Below are 24,089 nucleotides of genomic sequence, written 5' to 3'. Positions count from 1 at the left end.
GTAGTAAAAGGTTTTTAGGTTGGTTTTATTGATAGCTTGACAAAGAAAGAGGAATTTGTCTAAAATTATTTGTATTTTTAAAAATATGACCAAAGTACATAAAAGTGCCCTAGTCTAAGAATCACCCAGGTAATCATGGTTACTGTAGTAAAACCATGGTTATATTGCAGTTACAATTGTTTTACTTTAAAAAAAAAATAGTTAAACTATGGTTACTGTAGTAAAACCATGGTTTATTTTGGAGTTACTATGGTTTTACTACAAAAACCATAGTTAAACCATGGTTTATTTTGTAGTTACTATGGTTTTACTACAAAAACTATGGTTAAACCATGGTTTATTTTGTAGTTACTATGGTTTTACTACAAAAACCATAGTTAAACCATTGTTTCTGTAGTAAAACGTGGTTATTTTGTAGTTACCAAGGTTTTACTTTAAAAACCATGGTTAAACCATTGTTTCTGTAGTTAAACCACGGTTTATTTTCTAGTTACTATGGTTTTACTACACACACACACACACACACACAAAAAAAAAACATAGTTTAACCATGGTTACTACAAGAAATTGTTCTGGTTAATTTTTTGTAAGGGCATTCATTCATTCGTTTTAAATTCATTTTAAATTAATGTTGACAATATAAATAAAGTAATTCCCCACATTTTACAATAACTTGCACAAGTTCATATAAAATAAAAAATATATAAAATTTAACTAGGTAAAATTCTTGTAATGAGAATAGGTTTTTTGTAGCTCTGGACTGTTCTAGAGGTTTGGCGAAAAGCGCTTTACGACCCGCTTGCTCCTGTTTGCGACAGCTCTCAGCGTACACACGGCAGCATGACGGAATACGGCAGTGAGAAGATGGCGGAAGAAGAGCGGAATGCCAGTGCAGAGAAACTCAAGGAGACGGCGAATAACTACTTTAAAGGTAAAACCTAGTCAGATATCTGCTGTAAATAAGAGAGTGTGTGGATATTGACAGGAGAGGGCTGTGCTGGATGAGTTTGTTTCATCATGAGGACTGATGAGTGTCACAGGAGGGAAATGTGTGTGAGATGAGCATGAGCAACACATGATGAATCAGGCAGACTCATGAAACACTCACTCATCAGACTTTATTCTTATGTAATCGCCACAATCCGTGTGCTTAACGTATATCGATAACGAGGAAGGGCGCGATAGAGGCTGATTTGGTTTGCTGAAGTGTCAGTCTAGTCTAGTCGTTGGTGATGGTGTGATAATGCTGTTTCACTGTCATCTCTGCACTATGAGACTCAACATAATCTGACAATAGCCAATTCATATCATTGTAAGGCCGTGATCTTTGCCCGTGATTTATGACCCTCTCGCGTCAGATTTGTCATTCATTTATGGATGTGATTTATTTGCAATTGATGTCTGCACTGCTCATACCATTAAATCTGTTCAATCGTGTAGTTTATATTAATTTCCTGCATATTTCCGAAGAACATTAAACTTTAGTTTGACTGGGATGTTTCTAGCATCGAAAATAAATAAATACAGATAAACACAGTTTATTCTCATTTATTAAATTTCTAACAGTAGCATGTTTAAAAGTTCAATATAATATAACATAATGGTTTTTATTTCAATATGCTTTAAAATATAATGTATTCCTGTAATTTTCATGAGCAGTCTTAAGTGTCACATGATCCTTCAGAAATCATTCCAATATGCTGATTTATTATTAGAATGATCAATTTTGGAAACAGTTGTGCTGACATTTTTTATTTGTATTTTTTTTTTTGGAACTTGTGATTCTTTTCTTTGGTGAATAAGATGAAAAGGTTAGTAAAGAACAGCATTTGTTCAGAATATAAATATAAATCTTTTCAATGCAAATCTATGCTATCACTTTTTATGAATTTTAACACAACCGTGAATACAAGTATTAATTTCTTTCGAAAAAAGAAAGAATAAAAATGTACTGACCCCAAACTTTTAAACAGTGTATATCGTTAGAAAACTATTCTATTTTAAATACATGCTGTTCTTTTTAACCTTTTATTGATCAAAGAATCCTGAAAAAAGTATTACAGGTTTTAAAAAAAATATTAAGCAGTACAACTGTTTCAGCCCTGATACTAAATCAGCATATTAGAATAGATTTCTTTAGGATCATGTGACACTGAAGACTGGAGTAATGAGGCTGACAATTCAACTTTAATTACAGATTTTAATAACATAATTGTTATTAATGTGTATTATTATAGTTTTTTGTGTATTTTTTTATCAAATGAACACAGTCTTGATGAGCGTAAGAAACTTAAAACCACCTCTAAAGTTGTCCAAATGAAGTTCTTAGCAATGCATATTACTATTAAAAAAATTACATTTTATATTTTTATGGTAGGAAATTTACAAAGGATCTTCATGGAACATACTTATTATCCTAATGATTTTTGGCATAAAAGAAAAATCGGTATTGCTACAAATATCCGTGCTACTTATGACTGGTTTTGTAGTCCATTGTCATATAAATATATATATATATATATATATATATATATATATATATATATATATAGGGTTGTTTTTAATTTTTTATAGTAATAAAAATCATTTAGTTCAAGTTAGAGAAGAGACAATTGAATTAATGCAATTCAAATTGAATGCGGCTGCTCATTGCAGTTTGCCGAAGACGATGGCAGAAGAGTTTTCAAAACGAAATGCAAAAACGCCTGTTTTAAATATATTTTCGATTTTGAAAAGCCTGTTAACTTCTGCCATTTATCTAAGATCATAGTGGAAGTTTCATATTTATTTGGTTCCGCAGTGTTTGCTGATTTTTATTTATTTAAACTGTATTTTGATTTTATATTACATCGAGGTGTATGCCGTGCCTCCAGGCTTTCTTATTCATTTTGCTAATAAACGTTCTGCGTTATTTGTATTTACCGATTTTCAGTTTTGTATACCTATTTAAACTTTGTGTAATTTATTTGTTATTTTATATTAGGCATATAACATGGTGAATTTGTATTAGTTTTGTTAATAAAAGTTCATTACTTTACGCCAATGCAGCTAATTTAAAAGTGAAAGTAAAATGCGCATGGCACTTTTACAAGCTGTTTAAAAGTGAATGAGTGAGGAAATGAGGGAAAACTCAAATGAACTAAAACAGCAAAATCTGCTTGTCGTTGAATTGCAGCTAATTTTAAGCACAGCGCTTTTACAAGCTATTTAAAAGCGAAGGAAAGTGAGGAAAAGAGGGAAAACTTAAACTAAAAACACAGTTGCTAGATGCTGAATTGCCGCTAATTTAGAAGTGAAAGTAAAACTCAAACGGCCACCCCCCCACGGCGATACTGGTATTACCGGTGTTGTCACACATCGATTAACCGGTGGGGAAATTTCCAAATATGATGCTGCAGCAGAATGTTTTGTTCTTTCCTCTTTTTCATGCTTGAATTGAGCACTGTAGTGTGTACTGAACATTAGCTCCATTGTTCAGTGCTGCTTATACTAGGATAACTGCTATTTCATGATCTAGTGGGTTTGTCCTGACTGTGAGATTGAATGTAGGGTTAGTATGTTCACACTGAAGAAACAGTTCATTTCTACTTAACAACAAAAAACTAAACTAAAAAAAAAAAAATGAGTAAGATTATCAATGCCAACAGCCATATCAATGCACAGATGTACAATTGCAAGGTGGTTTCTAGGATGTTGCTAGAATGTTTTAGGTAGGGTATTTTAAGGTAAGGCAGGGTTATCATAGTTAATGTAAAATAAAACTGAAACTAAAAGTAAAACCACAAACATCTTTTTATTTCAGTTAGTTTCAACACTTCTTAATTTAATTGAACTTGATGTACAAAAATAACTAAAACTGAAGTCAAATTAATAAAAAAAAACTACTAAAACAAATTCAAATGAAAATATTAAAATAAAAAAAGGATTCAAAATAAGAATAGAAATGATGATGGTTACTTTAATGATACTAACTACTCATATTAGTCACTGGAAAAACTAGTCACATTTCTAATTAAATTACTATCTCAAAACACCTCTCACACGCAGACACACTCTCTTGTACAGGTTCACTTTCTCCTAAACTTTAATTGGGTTTTCAGTTTGGTCAGTCTCTAACATGATTAAAATGTGACATTAAGATTTTAGTATGATATAGTTATTCAATATTTTACTAATTCTAGGACACTTATTGTACAGTGTTGACTCTCTTGAAAAGTGGCGTGGACATGATGCTTTGTGAAAAATCTAAAATCTTTTAGATAAAAGTTAATTAATCCACTGGCAAAGTGTTTCAGTTTACCTGTGTTTCTCTTCAGCTTCAGTATTTTTAATGAAGCTAGAGAGATTTTTGTCTGTAACTGAAACTTTGATAATTCAGAAAGTTCATAAAAATCCACAGGGATGCACCGAAATGAAACAAACCGAACAAAATCAAACACTGGGCCGAAGGCCGATTACCGAATATGGTTTTTCATGTTTTCCCCCCATGTATTTTGCCAATTTTTTCGCCATTGCATAAATTAAATAGCCAAAATGTCATTTTTACAGTTTTGTCTCGCTTTTCAAAAAAAAAAATCAATTACAAAACAACAATTTAAAAACTTTTTTTAACAACGCAAATTAGGGCTGTTCAATTAATCGAAATTTGGTTTCGATTTCGATTTCTCCTTCAAGTGATCATGAAAATGCAGTAATCGAAACGAGACGATTATTGCGCCCCATTCCGCCCCCTTTCCAGTGCTGCGCTTTCGCTCCTCCATAACAGCCTGATTTCACATGCAAATCAGCTAAATCATGTAACGTGACTTTCATAAAACGGGACGTGCTTGATTTATTAATGTTTCTTCGATGTTTTGTTTTTAATAGCGCATAAGAAAACTTGCGCTGTTCTGTGAATGCGCTCAGAGACGGAGCAGAACACGGACATTTAAAGTCATCTTTTAGCTCAGTGTGCGCCTAAACGCTCAAATATACACAACAACATTTCAAAATGAAGCGCTTGGTGAATATTCACATAAACTGACAAGAGTTATGTCTTAAATGACCATAAACAGTTGAGAATGAAAATATGTGTGCAACAGTATATTGGACCCGTGTGGTACAGCGGCAACACATAATATTCCTTCTGCCGTCTCTGTGCCTAATATGAATAAAACGTAAAAATACAAAGAGAAAAATCACATTTGTAGTTTTAATAAGAAACAAAGCATGTTTAACTATTACAGTGGCGACCCTGTTTTATTTACATTCAAATAATTACATAACATTTCTGTAGTATTAGACTACTTTAGATTTGCATACAAATATTCAGTATTTTTTTAAAGCAGTCTTTTTTCTCCCTGTATTGCTACCTTTAGATTAATCACTATGAGTTTTGGACCTTGTCATAATCGTTTAAATAATTGTGATTACAGTATTGACCAAAATAATCGTGATTATGATTTTTGCCAAAATCGAGCAGCCCTAAAGCAAATGTTTTAGATTGTAGTAGACATTATAGCCTACTAATCAGACATGTGTTTTTAGTGTACAAATAAATGCAGCTTTGCTGAGCAAAGGAGAATGTTAGAATAAATGTATTAATAGGAGCTGTTGTAATGATTGCTATCATTATGTTTGTCTTTTTAATTTTATTTTACAGAACAACAGTAAAATTGCAATACTGACATTTATGAACGTTTACCTTTATTTTGGCGAAAACCCGCAAGAAGACCTCAGTGCTACTTTTTTTGCTGATAGCAGCAGATTTATAAATGATTTTCATCACGCAGATTTTCCTCATGCTTTGGACTTTGAACCCTGGCTAAGGAGCTCCTGCAGCGCTGTCAGAATAAATACAATTGGTGCATTAGACAACTAATGGTTTAAGGCTATTTGGTGATTTCAGTCATCATACAGTAACCAGCAACAGCCAGCCCTTTCTCTTCTCATGAAGACATGTGATGCGATACTAAACAGTCTCTTGCTGTCAGTGCTTGGAATGAGTTTTGCATCTTTCTCTAACAGTTTTAAATGCTTCCACACTGCTGACATGTTTGCTGCATTAGTGCGCGCCTCTATTTGATTGCATCACGTCATTGTTCTGCATAATTTATTCTGTCTTTTTGCTTATTCGGACAGACACCGAAAGAGCAGTTTAATTTAAGTGTTCTGAATCCAAGTCTTCCTCTTGGTGACTGTGTTTTGGGTGTATTAATAGTCTACTGCTCTTATTTCAGATAAAGACTATGAGAACGCCATCAAGTATTACTCAGAAGCACTGGAGCTGAACCCGAGCAATGCCATCTACTTCAGTAACAGGAGTCTGGCGTACTTGCGCACAGAGTGCTATGGCTATGCGCTGGCGGACGCCACGCGAGCCCTGGAGCTGGACAAGAACTACATTAAGGGCTACTATCGACGAGCCACCTCCAACATGGCCCTGGGCAAGTTTAAAGCAGCGCTCAAAGATTACGAAACGGTGAGACTCGTTGTATTCTTATTCATTTAATACAATGTTTTTATTCAAATATGAGTTTGATGCACCAACATTTCTGCATCTAGAAATATTCAGCTCAAACAGCAATTTCTGGTTTGCTGTTGATGTGTAAACTTGACTAAATATTACTTGTAACACACCTGCCAACCGACGAGATTTGGGGCTTTTTGGTTTTTCATAAAGTGCTCTTTTAGACTAGTGGAAAGAAAACATTTAAAAGTGCTTTTATTTTATTTGCAATACATATTTTTAAAGGCAAAATTCGTTTTTTTTCTCTTACACTGAGCCATAAATATCCACTTCAGTAGCACTTACACAGACCAAACTTTACTTTTTATTCCTGTCTATATCCTGTAGGTTTTTACAGAGGGATTTGTACATATAAAATTTGCTTGATTATATGCAACATTTTATTCCCCCGTAAATTTTAAAATGTTTTTTTTTTTTAAGTATTTTCTGAATTTTGGAGTAACGAAATGAGAGAATTCCCCTCTGTAAAAACATTTTACTCTAATATGCCCAAAAAATTAAACAAGAATTTTGAATCTGGCTTCATTCATTGTTTAGGTTTTTGTACTAGAAATGTATGCAAATTAGCACATATTTCATTAAACAATGTCTCATTTGCATATTTAAACCTAGCATTTTAGAAAACTTGTAATACAAAAAATGTTTGCAAAATAACTGTTAACTGTTATTAAACATGGCAATAATACTGCTTTACTTGCAATTTATTTCATAAAACATTCCTGAACTTTCAGTTTTGGCCCAGAATTTTCATTTTGGTAAATATATTATATTCATATGCTAGGTCAGTTATTAGAAAAGAAAACATCTCTGTTCTGAATCAATGTTGATTTGTAATATATGAAAATAAAGAGTATATGTGTGAGAATACAAGTTTCAGGAAACACCATTTAAGGAACTAAAAAAGCTAATTATATATATGTATATGTATATATATATATATATATGTATATGTATGTACAGTCGTGGCCAAAAGTTTTGAGAATTACATAAATATTGGAAATTGGAAAAGTTGCTGCTTGAGTTTTTATAATAGCAATTTGCATATACTCCAGAATGTTATGAAGAGTGATCAGATGAATTGCATAGTCCTTCTTTGCCATGAAAATTAACTTAATCCAGAAAAAAAACTTTCCACTGCAGTTCATTGCTGTCATTAAAGGACCTGCTGAGATCATTTCAGTAGTCGTCTTGAGCACAAGGCTGGAGATCATTATGTCAGGCTGATTGGGTTAGAATGGCAGACTTGACATGTTAAAAGGAGGGTGATGCTTGAAATCATTGTTCTTCCATTGTTAACCATGGTGACCTGCAATGAAACGTGTGCAGCCATCATTGCGTTGCATAAAAATGGCTTCACAGGCAAGGATATTGTGGCTACTAAGATTGCACCTAAATCAACAATTTATAGGATCATCAAGAACTTCAAGGAAAGAGGTTCAATTCTTGTTAAGAAGGCTTCAGGACGTCCAAGAAAGTCCAGCAAGCGCCAGGATGGTCTCCTAAAGAGGATTGAGCTGCGGGATCGGAGTGCCACCAGTGCAGAGCTTGCTCAGGAATGGCAGCAGGCAGGTGTGAGCGCTTCTGGACGCACAGTGAGGCCAAGACTTTTGGAAGATGGCCTGGCGTCAAGAAGGGCAGCAAAGAAGCCACTTCTCTCCAAAATAAACATCAGGGACACATTGATCTTCTGCAATAAGTATGGCGAATGGACTGCTGAGGACTGGGGCAAAGTCATATTCTCCGATGAAGCCTCTTTCCAATTGTTTGGGGCATCTACAAAAAGGCTTGTCCGGAGAAGAAAAGGTGAGCGCTACCATCAGTCCTGTGTCTTGCCAACAGTAAAGCATCCTGAGACCATTCATGTGTGGGGTTGCTTCTCATCCAAGGGAGTGGGCTCACTCACAATTTTGCCCAAAAAAACAGCCATGAATAAAGAATGGTACCAAAACACCCTCCAACAGCAACTTCTTCCAACAATCCAGCAACAGTTTGGTGAAGAACAATGCATTTTCCAGCATGATGGAGCACCGTGCCATAAGGCAAACGTGATAACTAAGTGGCTCGGGGACCAAAACGTTGACATTTTGGGTCCATGGCCTGGAAACTCCCCAGATCTTAATCCCATTGAGAACTTGTGGTCAATCCTCAAGAGGCGGGTGGACAAACAAAAACCCACTAATTCTGACAAACTCCAAGAAGTGATTATGAAAGAATGGGTTGCTATCAGTCAGGATTTGGCCCAGAAGTTGATTGAGAGCATGCCCAGTCGAATTGCAGAGGTCCTGAAAAAGAAGGGCCAACACTGCGAATACTGACTCTTTGCATAAATGTCATGTAATTGTCGATAAAAGCCTTTGAAACTTATGAAGTGCTTGTAATTATATTTCAGTACATCACAGAAACAACTGAAACAAGATCTAAAAGCAGTTGAGCAGCAAACTTTGTGAAAACTAATATTTGTGTCATTCTCAAAACTTTTGGCCACGACTGTTTGTGTATGTATGTATGTATGTAGATATTATATTTTATTTATTTATTTATTTATTTATTTATTTTTCATGCTATTGTCTTTTCATTGCCAACAGGTAGTTAGAGTTCGTCCCAATGACAAAGATGCCAAGATGAAGTACCAGGAGTGCAATAAGATTGTCAAACAGAAGGCCTTTGAACGGGCCATCGCCAGCGACGAGCTCAAACGATCAGTAGTCGACTCCTTAGACATTGAGAACATGGGTAGGTTTCAGTTATTAAGATCAAAGTATGCTTCCTTACAAGCAATTAACCCTAAACTTAACTCTATACTTGTGTAATTTCACTGTAACAAGGACACCTTAGAATGAAGTGTAAACTATTTCTTTATTCTTGTCTTTCTCAGTATGCTCAAAACATTTGAGAAAATTGCTGATGTAATTTTCATGAAAATAATATTTCATTGTTGTAATACAGTGACCAAAGAAAAATGCTAATAATAAAATAGATTTCATAATATAAATTAATAATGATTTTGATGTCCTATGATTCAAATCATTTTTTCTGTCCCACCAGCAATCGAGGATGACTATACTGGACCTAAACTTGAAGATGGGAAGGTTACACTGAACTTCATGAAAGACTTGATGGACTGGTTCAAAGACCAGAAAAAGCTGCACAGAAAGTGTGCTTACCAGGTAAGTGCTCTTCAAATACATGTGCACAGATCTTGAAACATAACTGTGTTCATCTATTATTTATTTACTCAAGGCTGGCCATATATCGATCATGTCAAATAAAACTGTACAGATGTATTGAGATTATGCTGACTTGATGTTGTAGTGCTTCACTCTTGCACTTGTAAGCCTTGTGGACTAAAAACAAGAGCTTAAAGGTTTGAAAGTGAACTTTGTTTAATACTCTGTGCACATGCTGTCTTGTGTTAAAGTTTGTTAGAGTTTTTTCCTCTTTTCCATGCTATTGTTTGCTTTTAAATAGCTTGTAAATGCCTGTGCATATTTTACTTTCACGAATTAGTGGCAATTCGGCATCAATTGATTGAATGGACAACAACAAAATAGTATGATATATATATAAGGGCTGTCAAAAATAACCCGTTACCGGCGTTAATTATTTTGTTGTTGTTAATTATGTCAATTTTTTTAACGCATTTCGCACATGTGCAGTGTGACAAATTATTTGTCAGGAAAGTGGTTGGGGAGTTAGAGGCGAGATGGAGGTTACAATTATAATTTAATCAATATATTCATTCATTTTAACCATTATCATGCAGCACTATCATGTGCCACAAAATGAAATCGATGAAATTTAATTTAAAATATACATTGTTTATCATAGAATATGTGTATTCAAGTTATTGCCTTTATGAATTGCATTTTTTTTCTATTTTATATATATATATATTAGGGCTGGGACATGATTAATCGCGATTAATCGCATCCAAAATAAAAGTTTATGTTAACATACTAAATGTGTGTTTACTGTGTATATTTATTATGTATATATAAATACACACACATACATGTAAAGCCTTTAAAAAATACTTATATGTGTGGATAGTTATATTTGTATTTAATTTAGATTATATATAGAATTATAAATATTTTATTTATTTTAATTTAATTTTTATTTTCAGTTTTCTTTAATATACATGTTTGTGTGTGTATTTATACATACATTATATATACACACAGTAAACACACATTTAGTATGTTAACATAAACTTTTATTTTGGATGCGATTAATCGCGATTAATCGTGTCCCAGCCCTAATATATATATATATATATATATATATATATATATCAAATAAATAGATCCTATGAAACAACCAGGTCATTGACCATAATCATAATCAAAGTTTCTGTCTTTCAGATTCTGGTTCAAGTTAAAGAAGTTTTATCCAAACTTCCAAGTCTTGTTGAAATTACATTAAAAGAGGTAAGAGAATTGAATGAGTGTTCTGTATGGAAGCAGATTAGACTCACGCAATAGACACAATGCACACATGCGTGTCCCAATTCACGTGCACGAAAAAAAATATATTCACAAAAAACAATTCACATGCAAACAATAGGAATATAAATTCATAAAATACGTTTCACAAATTGCAAAACACAATTCACAGATTTACAACTGTGTACAACAATTTTGAATGTTTAAAAATCACGAGTGTATCCCGGACTGTGAGTTTGTGGATGGCCTTTTTTGCGTGTGTATTTTTTAGACTTGCATGTGTGTTTTTGAGACTTTCCTGGCAGCGAACTCCTCCCACGCGGGTCACTCGTACACTTTAGCCAATCAGATTTGAGCCTATTGATCGACCAATCATAACCCGCTGTGGGCGTGCCTACCTTCCGTTACGTCATCAGCGCGAGTCTATTGTATATAAGTTGTACACAGTTGTAAATCTGTGAATTGTGTTTTGCAATTTGTGAAACGTATTTTATGAATTTTTATTCCTATTTTTTGCACGTGAATTGGTTTTTGTGAATTGGGACACGCATGTGTGCATTGTGTCTTTTGCGTGAATTATTAATGAGTCTAATCTGCCTCCATACTTCTGTTCTCACAGTCTTCTGTCATTAAAAAAGCGGCGATTCTATTTCTGGCTTTTCTTTGTTGCTTTTGCCATCATACTAATGTCCTTTCATTTCTCTTGTTATTTAGACAGAGACAATAACTATTTGTGGAGACACACATGGCCAGTACTACGATCTTCTAAATATCTTTGAGTTGAACGGTTTGCCATCTATAACTAATCCTTATGTATCCTTTTTCCTTTCGAGTCCGAATTGAATATAGATTGTTTAATTGAATAATAAATATTTATATATATCTTGATCTGTTTGCTATGTTTAAATTTTTCATAAATGCCTTATATGCACATTTTTCCCGACTGAGATCCAATGCATTAGCCTTGACTTCAGGCTCTCAGCTGTTCAATGGTGATTTTGTGGACCGCGGCTCTTTCTCTCTAGAAGTCATTCTCACACTTTTTGGCTTCAAGCTTCTATATCCAGAACACTTCCACCTGCTTAGAGGTGAGGACACACCAGCGTTTCCTAGTACTAGTTCCCAAACATGTTTGAGTGTGATGGATAAACCTTATGATTTAAATGTATTTTCTGTGAAGGTAACCATGAGACGGATAACATGAATCAGATGTACGGGTTCGAGGGTGAGGTGAAAGCGAAGTACACCGCTCAGATGTTCCAGCTGTTCAGTGAAGTCTTCCAGTGGCTTCCTCTCGCCCAGTGCATCAATAACAAAGTGCTGGTATGACGGCAGATTCAGCACAGTCACATTAATATAGGGCTGCCACTAACTACTATTTTTATATCGATTCATCTATCGACTAATTAATCAGTTCATCTCAATGACTAATTTCCCACATAAAATCAACAATTTTACTTAAGAACATTTTATTTATAATAAAATCAATTAATTGGAGATGCTTTTGATTATTACAATTCAATGGAACCATTAAAATGGAATCCAGAAAAGAAAAGAAATCTGTAAAACTCAATTAATTAGACAGGCTTTTTTATTTAAAAATAAATAATTTAACCATTAAAAGTATATAAAAATAAAATTGAAAAAAAAATATATTTTTGAAATAAAACAATTTCATAGTTATTTTTTTATGTGTGTGGTAATAAAATAGATGTAAGTGAACAATAGCCTTTACTTTTTTTTTTAAAATACATATATAATAGCAATAAGGCAATAATAAGTAGTTAATAAATATAAAGAATGCAAAGCAAGAAATCATATGTTTTATTGCACAAAACGGTTGAAATACATAATGTATTATAAACAAAGGCCTGCAGAGGGCGACAACGACCTGATGATTGTTTTTATACATTACTGGCGAACTAATCCTTGTTTAATATCGACTAAACAACATTTAAATCAAATGTCCACCTAATCTTTAATATTTGGCCATATCTTTACCACAGAAATGTTATAGCCACGATAATTAAATGAATATGTGCACATCAAAATGAGCAAACTTGAGTGAGGTTTTAAACATTTATTTTGAAATCGCGATAAACACTTAGCATAATTAGAATGATATTGATGTATTCTCCTGAGTTTGCATAGGTTTATAAATGATTTACCTTACAAATCTGATGAAATGGCGCATGTTGCGTTCCCAGAGGAATGTTAAAATAAACCCTAAAACACAACAAAATGAGATGCTCCACATGTAAATGATAACCGTTCTTGTGAACTGAGCTGCTGTGTGACGCACATACTTCATGTACACACATGTACATAATTGACGCACATATATTAAACCTGCATTGCATATATTTATTGAACTGAATCGTAGCATTTGTGAATTCATAGTTATGCTTAATTATTAGGGCTGGGCAAAAAATATTGATTCTCCGATTTTAATCGATCTTCAGTTTAACTCAACGAAATCGATTCGGGAAATCCCCAAATCGATTTTTAATGCGCATGCTTCACGTAAGAGGATATGAATATTCACCTCTCGTCCTGAAGGGGTCACCATCAGCTGCTTGTTTTGCAGAAAATCTGGTGATCAAAAATGATTAGGCTGTAGTTAAGAACTGTTTTATGGACAGCTAGAATGTTTTGTATACGCAGACAAGGGCTTTATGATGGGCCTGTTTTGAACGTTTTGAATTTAGAAAAATGTTTTATTTCTTAAACATGTTTGAAGTTCTTAATAGATTTCACTGTTGCACATTTAGTCTTTTTATTTTTTTTACAGTAATGTGCATTTTGCAGTTTGTTTACATGGTGTACAATGGATGCACGTATTTATGACTTCTTGTTACAGTGTTCATTTAAAATCAAAGTTGTTTAAAATAAACAACTGTGTGCACCCTATTATTAATGTAGATGTGTATTTCAGTAATAAACTTAAGTAGGAGAGTTTCAGTTACCAGCACTTATATCAAAATATGGACCCATGTCCGCAAAACTAACATTTTAAATGAAATATTGATAGCTAATCGATATCGAATCGAATCGAATCGCCGAATTGGTCACAATACCCAGCCCTATTAATTATGATTTTTAAGTGGGTTTAATATATAATGCAGCCTTGGAAAACAGTCTAATAATGCGTTTCGTGGATTCTCTTCCGTGAAATGCGGCACTTCCGATATTTTGCAGGTTAGTCGACGCGGGCAAAATGAAATCGAGGATTTTTAAAAATCGAATAGTCGATTAGAATCGATGAATAACGACAACCCTAGTCACGTTTATACCACTTTGTGGTTTTATCTTTGGATTTGAGTGTGAGTTGAATTGTGTTTCAGGTGATGCATGGAGGACTGTTTAGCGAGGACGGCGTGACCTTAGATGACATTAGAAAGATAGACAGGAACAGACAGCCTCCAGACTCTGGTAAGACATGTCTGATTTCACAAGATAATATTGTTAATGTCCAAGCTTATATCATCCTGCATAGGGCTGCACAACACTCTAGCATTGTGTTATGAAGTATTGAATGGCCAAAAATCATTTATCATTTTCTCTGAACAAGTTGTCATTTTCTTGCACAGGTCCAATGTGTGATCTCTTGTGGTCAGATCCTCAGCCGCAGGTCAGTTCTGTAACTTTTCCTTCAGCTAACTGCAGGTTTCCAGTCACAGCTGTGTTTGACTGATGCGTTTTCTCCTCCAGAACGGACGGTCCATCAGTAAGCGGGGTGTGAGCTGTCAGTTTGGGCCTGACGTCACGGAGCGCTTCCTGGAACAGAACAAGCTTCAGTACATAGTGCGCAGTCATGAGGTGAAAGCCGAGGGTTACGAGGTCACTCACTCAGGGAAGTGCATCACCGTGTTCTCAGCGCCAAACTACTGGTACGAAAACCTCTTTCAACTTTGTCTTTATTTGTCCATCATGTGGTTTACACAAACAGGAGATATTAATGAATGAGCTTTCAATCAACCAAGAACCATAAAAACATCTGGGTGAATCTCGTGTCAAAAACAACCCAGCTAGAAATGTTTCATGTTCTGGGAAGGTTTTCAGCGGCAAGTTTTATTTTAGTTCCCAGAATGTTCTGCTAAAAGGTAGGATAACGTTCTCTGAGAACATTCTACAAATGTTTTTTGATAACATTGTTACAACATTATCCTCTACCATTCTAATAAACTTCCCATCACACTAGATGTGGACTTTTGGTGGAAATTTTGGTTGAAAGGGAAAACCCAAACTTTGTTTGATGTCAGGCTCCAGCATCATCAAATATCTCCAAAAACTGCATTACCAGCTTCACTTATTATAAACTAGATTGACTTTATTTCTGTCATTTACACAAGATTTTATTGAGATTAACAGAGGTTTAGATGTTGATGTCTGTTTGAAAGTAATAGTTTGGTTTGATCTCACCATTATGGTGAGATGTGTTTGCTGGAGTTGGGCTGTTTGACTTGTGACTCAATGTTTTTCTCTTGCTGCTGTAACTATGTTTGTTATAGCAAAAGCAACAAGACATCAACATCGAAATCTCTGTTAATCTCAATAAGCCCTTTTGTAAATGTATGACAGAAATAAAGTCAATCTGGTTTATAATAAGTGAAGCTGGTAATGCTGTTTTCTGGAGTTATTTAATAAAGTTGGAGTTTCACCATACAAAGGTTGGGTTTTTACTTTCAACCATAATTTGACATCTGAGCAACATTAGAGTTCACATCCAATGTCCAATGGAAAGCTTCCCAATGAAATCTTTATTAGAATGTTAGAGGATAATGTTCTAACAATGTTATCAATAAACATTTGTAGAGTGTTTTGGATGCTGCTATCCTACCTTTTAGGAAAATATTCTGGGAACTAAAATAAATCTTGCCGCAGGAAACATTACCGGAACATAGCATAATGTTCTCAGAACATTCTTTTTACAAAAACATTTCCACATGTTGAGAAGTCCTTAAATTAGGAAATTACATTTTGTATAAAGAAAAGTAAGCCTGATTACTGCTGCATCTTTCCATTATGAAAATGATTGTCTAATGTGGTCAGTGTAATTTTACTGCACTTTATTTGGCTCACTAAAGCAGAATTGAAAGAGTATGGTGCAAAAATAATTTTGTCAAGATTACAAAACCAAAGACTTTATTTGTAGAGAGAACAGAGCAAGCACTCATTACATTTTCTCAGTCGTCACGATGGAAGACGTTGAATTATCAGGTATAAATGATGGAATATTTTTGTTTTAATGCACCCTTATTGAAAACAAACATTTGTGTTAGAACATTTCGTGCTCAAGTCAGAATTATACGTTTGAATCACCGAATCAAAGACACACTTTGAAACTGTGCTAGTAATAATAAAGTGTATATTCATGACTTTTTCTCTTCTGTGTGTTTCTGTTTTGTTATCAGTGACCAGATGGGAAATAAAGGAGCTTACATTCATCTCAGGGGATCAGACCTCAAGCCAGAGTTCCACCAGTTTACTGCTGTGGTCAGTGGAGTTACATTTTTATACATTCTTTACATTTACAGGTTTTTAGTGGTCGACCGATGCATCACCAAAACCGATATATCGGCCAGTATTTGGCATTTAATTATCACATTGGCTCATAAGTTTTTGTGTCTGACACATGACTGTAATTCTAACAGTGCTGTGCCATTCTTCATCTTCATTAGTTTACTGTCTCTGTTTAATAGTTCTAGTAATAAATTAGAAAGTAAACAAAGAAAGTAATCAGTATATGGAAAAGTATTACTGTATAGTGTTTGCTTTACTAGAAAGGCAAACATAATAGTGTAATAGTTTCTCAATGACCCTCAGCATTCAGCAAATACACATTTATATAAATTTGTTTAAACAAGTCTGAGTATTTACATTTATATTTAGTGAGTTAGCAGCCGCTTTTATCCGACTTATAAATGAGGACAATAGAAGCAATCAAAACTAACAAAGAGCAATAATACATAAGTGCTGTGACAAGTCTCGATTAGACAAATGCACCACACATGGCAACTTTTTTTAATATACATATATACAGTGAGGTCAATAAGTATTTGATCACCCTTTGATTTTGCAAGTTCTCTTACTTAGAAATCATGGAGGGGTCTACAATTTTTAGCATAGGTGCATTTCTACTGTGAGAGACAGAATCTAAAAATAAAAATCCGGAAATCACATTGCATGATTTTTTAACAATTTATTTGTGAACTACGGTGTCAAATAAGTATTTGATCACTTGCCAGATTTCTGACCCTCAAAGACCTGTTATTTTGCTTTTAAATAGTCCAGCTACACTCTGCTCACGATTCTAAATTAGTAGCACCTGTTTGAGGTCGTTAGCTGTCATAAAGACACCTGTGCACCCCACAATCAGCCAAAGTCTAAGTAGCAACATGGGCAAAACCAAAGAGCTGTCAAAAGACACAAGAAACAAAATTGTAGACCTTCACAAAGCTGGAAAGGGCTACGGGGCAATTGCCAAGCAGCTTGGTGAAAAAAGAACAACTGTTGGAGCAATTGTCAGAAAATGGAAGAGGCTAATGATGACTGTCAATGTCCCTTGGACTGGGGCCCCATGGAAGATCTCTCCTCGTGGGGTATCAATGATGATAAGATTGGTGAAGAATCAGCCCAGAACTACACGGGAGGAGCTGGTCAATGCCGTGAAGAGAGCTGGGACCATCGTTTCCAAGGCTACTATCAGTAATACAATAAGATGTCATGGTTTAAAATCTTGCATCGTACGGAAGGTTCCCCTGCTTAAGTCAGCTCATGTCCATGCCTGTCTGAAGTTTGCCAGGGACCATCTGGATGATCCAGAGGAGTCATTGGAGAAAGTCCTGTGGTCAGATGAGACCAAAATAGAACTTTTTGGTCTTAACTCCATTCGCCGTGTTTGGAGGAAGAATGATGAGTATCATCCCAATAATACCATACCTACAGTGAAGCATGGGGCTGGAAGCATCATGCTCTGGGGGTGTTTTTCTGCACAGGGGACAGGACGACTGCACTGTAATAAGGAGATGATGAACGGGCCCACGTATTGTGACATATTGGTCAAAAACCTCCTTCTTAATAAATAAATACTTATTTGACACCGTAATTCACAAATAATTTGTTTAAAAAATCATAAAAAAATAAAAAATAAGGCTGAAGCAGGAGCAGAAATACCACGCAGCACATGTGCAAATGCTAAACTAGCTGGGAACTCATTTCTGATAATACTCCGCCTGCTTCGGCCATATTACGGCAGCAAACTACCTTGACTATTACGTCGGAATGGGAGTGTAGTTCCTAATCTTATCAGCCTAGAAACTCGCAGCTTTGCATTTCCAGCGGTCTTAGTACCCGATATAACTACAGAAGAGACAAGTTTTAAATACAACAAATATGGAAACTCGTTGGTCATTTTTGAACGTGATGCAATTGGTCTAATAGGATTCAATGATCTATGCTAAGCTATGCTAAAAGTGATATCGCCAGAACAGGAGAACGGCTGAATGGGTTTCAAAACGGTAAAAATCAACTTATTAACTCGGGGGGAGTTGGAGAATGAGCCTATTTCCAAAAAAAGTGGAGTGTTCCTTTAAGCAAATATATGTTTATTATTAGTAAAACCATACTCGACATAGAAGATGAAGACTAGACATGTTTCAAAGGTCATAGATGTTTTTCAAATAACTTGTTCATGTCTATTTGACACATGGAGAAAAAAGAACATAGAAATACCAGGTTCCCATTACTTCTCTTTCTTTGCACTGAGCAATTTACTTACACAAGACTGTTAATATTATTTGCCGGACAAATAATGTTCAGAAGAAGCTCACTTCTTCTGAACATGCAAAATGTACATTTATTATTACATTTGTTTGCCTCTCGGTGCCCACATACTGTAATTTGATGCAGCCAAGTTCTCAACAAAAATGTTTCCATTGTTATATTTTAGTGTTTCTGTTATCAGACAACCAACGTAATATGAAATAATGACTGAAAAAAATCCTGAATTATGATCATGATTCAGTCGCTGAAAATAATCATTTACCGGCATCTGGACATAAGTCACTATTCTCTGCATTATTATCGTTGTTATTAACTTCCTGTTTGAATGCTTTCACGATCCTTGGACTTTTTAGGAGTTTACCCGTTTAAAGTTATGTGATCGCAAAAACCTGCTTCTTTTATTTTTTTAAGGTATTGTTTTCGTTCTAATGTACTGATTCGAGATGCGTACTAGTAGCACAATTTTCTGTTTCTATTTGGCGTGCTATTAATAAACTGAAATTAACTTTGGCTTGGATATGATATGCATGTGTTTGACGTGCATATAATACGCCGTTTTCGCTTGCATACTCGTATGTGGCTTTACGCATCAACCCCACAGCACCAATCCTAACGTAGGCCGACTCCGCTTGCATGCATTCAATATGGCAGAAGTGCCGGTACGCACGAAAAAGTGCAAGTACGCAAAACGATGAAATACAGAAGAATAACAATTCTATAACTACTTTCTTCTCTAACAAATTCCTAGTATGTGCAAACATACCTGGCAATAAAGCTAATTCTGATTCTGATTATTTCAGTTACATTATATTATTTAAATTAATATAAATGTAATTTCAGTAATTGTACATTGTTGTATTAAATAGTGTTATATTATATTTAATTAGGTTATATTAACCTCCTGCTCTCTGAGACATTGGCATCGTGTATAAATAAAATCAATATCGGTCAACTGCTATTCAGTTTCATCACAAGACTTTTTCTAGGAATGCAACAACATTTCAAGGGAAATAGTTTTTTCATTTTATTCACTGTACAATTGCTTAAATATTATTCATGGGTTTTTGACGGCTTAAAAAGACCTTTAAAAAGTCTTACATTTTATTAAAATTAATATCTTCCTCAGTATTTTGCCTTGTTTTTCAAAACAAATATGTAAACATCTTTAAATCAAGATATGTTTATTTGATATGCAAAATGAAGATATGAAGTCTTGTTTTCTGCGAAATTGAACCAAATTGAGTTCAAATGCCTGTAAATGGGGTATGAAAACTTATTTTCCCTCTAAATTAAGTTGTTATTCCCAAGTCCATTGGTGGATATTTGTTCTTTTTATTTATAAACTCACTTCATTCTGATTTATGCCATTACATTTTTTGCAGAAGGGCTTTTTGTTATCAGAAGGGCTTTAATTGGTCTTAAAACTAATTTATTTTAATTTAAAAGGGATGGTTCATCCAGACATCTAAATTTTGTCACTTATGTCGCCTTAAACCCGTAAGACCTTCGTTCATCTTCGGAACACAAATTAAGATATTTTTGATGAAATCCGAGCGTTTTGTGACCCTCCATAGACAGCAATGACACTGACATGTTCACGACCAAGAAAGGTAATAAAAAGTAGTAAAAGTTTACTCGTCGATTCATAATGCTATGGTTGAACCACATATCTCTCATGGACTATTTTTTTGATGTCCTTGCTGAACGAAGGTCTTCCGGGTTTGGGACAACATTTGGGTGCATAATTAATGACAGAATTTTGGACGAACTATTTCTTTAAAGGAGAAGTTCACTTTCAGAACAAAAAATTAAGGATAATGTACTCACCCCCTTGTCATCCAAGATGTTCATGTCTTTCTTTCTTCAGTCGTAAAGAAATTATATTTTTTGAGGAAAACATTTCAGGATTTCTCTCCATATAGTGGACTTCTATGGTGCCCCTGAGTTTGAACTTCCAAAATGCAGCTTCTAAGGGCTCTAAATGATCCCAGCTGAGGAAGAAGGGTCTTATCTAGCAAAAAGATTGGTTATTTTCTAAAAACATTAACAAATTATATACTTTTTAATCTCTACACAGAGTACACACTAGACAAGATGAGCATTTGAGGTTAAAAAGTATATAAATTGTAATTTTTTTTTTAGAAAATAACCGATCGTTTTGCTAGATAAGACCCTTCTTTCCTCGGCTTTGATCGTTTAGAGCCCTTTGAAACTGCATTTTGGAAGTCCATAGAAATCCATTATATGGAGAGAAATCCTGAAACGTTTTCCTCAAAAAACATTATTTTCTTTACAACTGAAGAAAGAAAGACATAAACATCTTGGATGACAAGGGGGTGAGTACATTATCTGTACATTTTCGTTCTGAAAGTGAACTACTCCTTTAAATGTACCTTCATAAAACCTTCAGAAACCATTTTAATACCACTAATATAATAATTCCAAAAATGGTAATTTAATCACTGATTATGTATGTATTTCTGTGATAAATGCAGTCTCTAAACTTTTTTTTTCCCCCTCTCTTTAGCCTCATCCAAATGTCAAGCCGATGGCATACGCCAACTCTCTGATGCAGATGGGTATGATGTAGAGGTTTAACCGACAGCAGCTGCTGTGGTCTGAAGTCCACACCAATCCCTCCAAATCCACTCTCACATTCTGCTCATCTCTTTTTCCAAAACACACTTTCTTCCTCGTGTACACGCGCACACTTTACAGCACTCAAACCTGTAGTTACATCGGGAAGACATCACTCACATTGGCGATGCCTTGACTTAAAAAAGGAACTAGGAATGTTATTTGCGCATTGATGGATGCCGTTTTCGGATTGCCGCTCCCCACGCTCTTATCATTAATGTATCCATTCATGTAGAGCTGCATAGTTTGAATTGGATGTTTAGCTCTATGAGAAATGAGCTGAATTGTACCAAAGAATGGGCAAGTGTATATGATGCATCCTAAAGTAAGAGTGTTGATGTAGAATTAAAGCCTTGCGATGATATTATTATGAGGAATGGAGGCTAAAAACCTGATCAGCACTTTTACCCAACGGTGTGTTTCTACATAGGGCCTTTATTTTGAAATTTTACCCCACAAGCACTTCACAACCCCGCATCCTATTTCATCTAAGTACTGTTGGGGGGAAGAACAGTGTGTCATTTCAATACTGTAGCAGTGAAGGTGTTGCACATGCCATCTATCGAAAAAACATAATAAAAGTCCGCTTTCATAACAGGAAACTCTTCCCAGACTATCATGCGGTCAGAGTTTCTGTGATAAACCCCACAAAACAAATTTAGGTTCTATGTAGCTCCGGTAGTAATTTTCACACTCTTTCGACTCTCTTTCAGACTAGGGAAAAATGCAGTATTGTGAAACTCAATAAGTGTTTGGTGTTCTCCACTCTGTAGGCAGCTCCCACACGTTCTTTCTCCCAACATGCTTGACTAAAATGCACTGGAGATGCTCTAAAACCCTTGTACCTTCCACTGTCTGTCTAGCGGATCATAAACCCTTAGTGTGGACTCGAAAAAATACAGCAGAAACCTACCTTCCTCTCTTTAAGCGCACAGCAGCCATGTCCCATGCCCTTGAGTTTTTAGCGAATATCATATACACCAACATATGTATGTGTGTGTGTGTATATATATATATATATATATATATATATATATATATATATATATATATATACACACATATATACACTGTATATTAAACATTTCTGTGTACATGTTTGGAAAAAAAGTTGTTGAATAAAAAACGCCAGTCCAATACTGTAGAATGTGTTCATACCTTTTTGTGTTCTGTTAGTTGACATGAGTCGCACCAGTAGTGACACGGGTCGGCATTATCAGCATTGGCTGCAGCTGATATAAGAATGTTTCATTCAATCGAAGAGGACTGAATGGGAAAACATGTCATTTTTTTATGTCTCAGTACTGCACAATAGGCATCGTGTCTGGCGAAATATGTTTTAAATAAAAATTGAAATACGGACGAAACTACTTTTGTGGTTTTTGTGACTCTGGTCCTATTGACCTAGAGCTTAAATGTTAAAATCAAGTTTTTTTTTTAGTGAGTTTAATGCTGTACTCTTTGACATTTAAATGGGTTCCTGTTAGGTTGAGTGTTTTGTGGTTAGCATTGTGCTAAAGAGTACTGCTGGTGGTTAGGGTGTGGGTGACTGGAGGAACGTATACTGCACTGACTCAATGGGGGAACAATCTGTTACTGCCAGTAATAAATACTTTTACATGGTAGTTAATTTACTTTTGGCATATGCCAGGATATAAGTGATATTAATTGGTTTCGGAGCCACAACTCAATAAATGTTGTTTTTTTTTTTTTTTTTTTTTTTTTTTTTAACTATACCAGTTAAAAGTTTTTGAACAGTAAGATGTTTAAATGTTTTTTTTTTTTTTAAGATGTCTCTTTTGCTCACTAAGCCTGCATTTTTTTTGTATTCAAAGTACAGCAAAAATTGTAAAATTTTGAAATATTTTTTACTTCCTAAAATAACTGTTTTCTATTTAAATATATTTTAAAATGTAATTTATACCTGTGATTTCAAAGCTGAATTTTTAGTATCATTACTCCAGTCACATGCTCCTTTACAAATCAATCATAATCTGATTTTGCTGCTCCAAAAAAACATGTATTATTATTTTTATGATTATTAGGATTTGATTGTTATTATTATTATGTTGAAAACAGCATTCAACATAATAGAGTTTATTTTTTCAGGTTTCTTTGATGAAAGAAAGTTCAGAAGAACAGCATTGATCTGAAATCTCTATAGCCTTTACTGTAAGTACGTCTGACGTTTTTCTTTAAAATCAGCATTTCTTTATGTATAGGTTTGGACTTATATGTAAGTACTGGTACTTCTGAATGGGTTGAGGCTGAGAATTAGCATTTGAGGTGAAAGTACTTGAACATATACTATGTGTGGAGAACATTCACTCATTATCTCATTTTTGACCATTTTTGGCTTTTAGAGGCTTTTCCATTGAAGGTCTTAACATATATTTAAATTTGATATGATTTTTAATTGATTTTGTACATTTGCCCACTGACAAAAAAAAAGAAGATCAGGCTATAATTTTAATGGTAGCTTAATTTTAACAGTGTGAGAAAAAAATGCATTTCAAAAAAGTTATAAATTGATTTGCATTTTAATTAGTGAAATATGTATTTGACCCCCTATCAATCAGCATGATTTCTGGCTCGCAGGTGTCTTTTATACAGGTAACAAACTGAGATTAGGATCTTAAAGGGAGTGCTCCTAATCTCAGCTTGTTACCTGTATAAAAGACACCTGTCCAAAAGCAATCAATGAATCAGATTCC

At 34.6% G+C, this 24,089-nt stretch overlaps 1 protein-coding gene across 1 annotated transcript; it reads left to right on the top strand.

The window, feature by feature from the left end:
• The first annotated feature begins 840 nt into the window (after positions 1-840).
• Positions 841-22,522, top strand: ppp5c (protein phosphatase 5, catalytic subunit). The gene is made up of 13 exons (XM_073817827.1): positions 841-931; positions 6,219-6,460; positions 9,094-9,241; positions 9,554-9,675; positions 10,873-10,938; positions 11,668-11,766; positions 11,936-12,041; positions 12,134-12,276; positions 14,298-14,385; positions 14,544-14,584; positions 14,665-14,843; positions 16,368-16,449; positions 21,266-22,522. The coding sequence occupies exons 1-13, from the start codon at positions 841-843 to the stop codon at positions 21,326-21,328; spliced, it is 1,470 nt and encodes a 489-aa protein (XP_073673928.1). The 3' UTR covers positions 21,329-22,522.
• The last annotated feature ends 1,567 nt before the right edge of the window (positions 22,523-24,089 follow it).

The sequence above is a fragment of the Garra rufa genome, chromosome 14, assembly GCF_049309525.1.
Source record: "Garra rufa chromosome 14, GarRuf1.0, whole genome shotgun sequence".
Lineage (NCBI taxonomy): Eukaryota > Metazoa > Chordata > Actinopteri > Cypriniformes > Cyprinidae > Garra > Garra rufa.
This window is presented reverse-complemented; position numbering and strand designations above follow the sequence as displayed.

Excerpts from the sequence above, each read along its gene's own strand:
- ppp5c (XM_073817827.1), top strand. The coding sequence starts at position 841 with ATGACGGAATACGGCAGTGAGAAGATGGCGGAAGAAGAGCGGAATGCC. Across the intron at positions 11,767-11,935 it reads CATCTATAACTAATCCTTAT|CTGTTCAATGGTGATTTTGT; the intron begins GTATCCTTTTTC and ends TCAGGCTCTCAG. Across the intron at positions 14,585-14,664 it reads GGTCAGATCCTCAGCCGCAG|AACGGACGGTCCATCAGTAA; the intron begins GTCAGTTCTGTA and ends TTTCTCCTCCAG.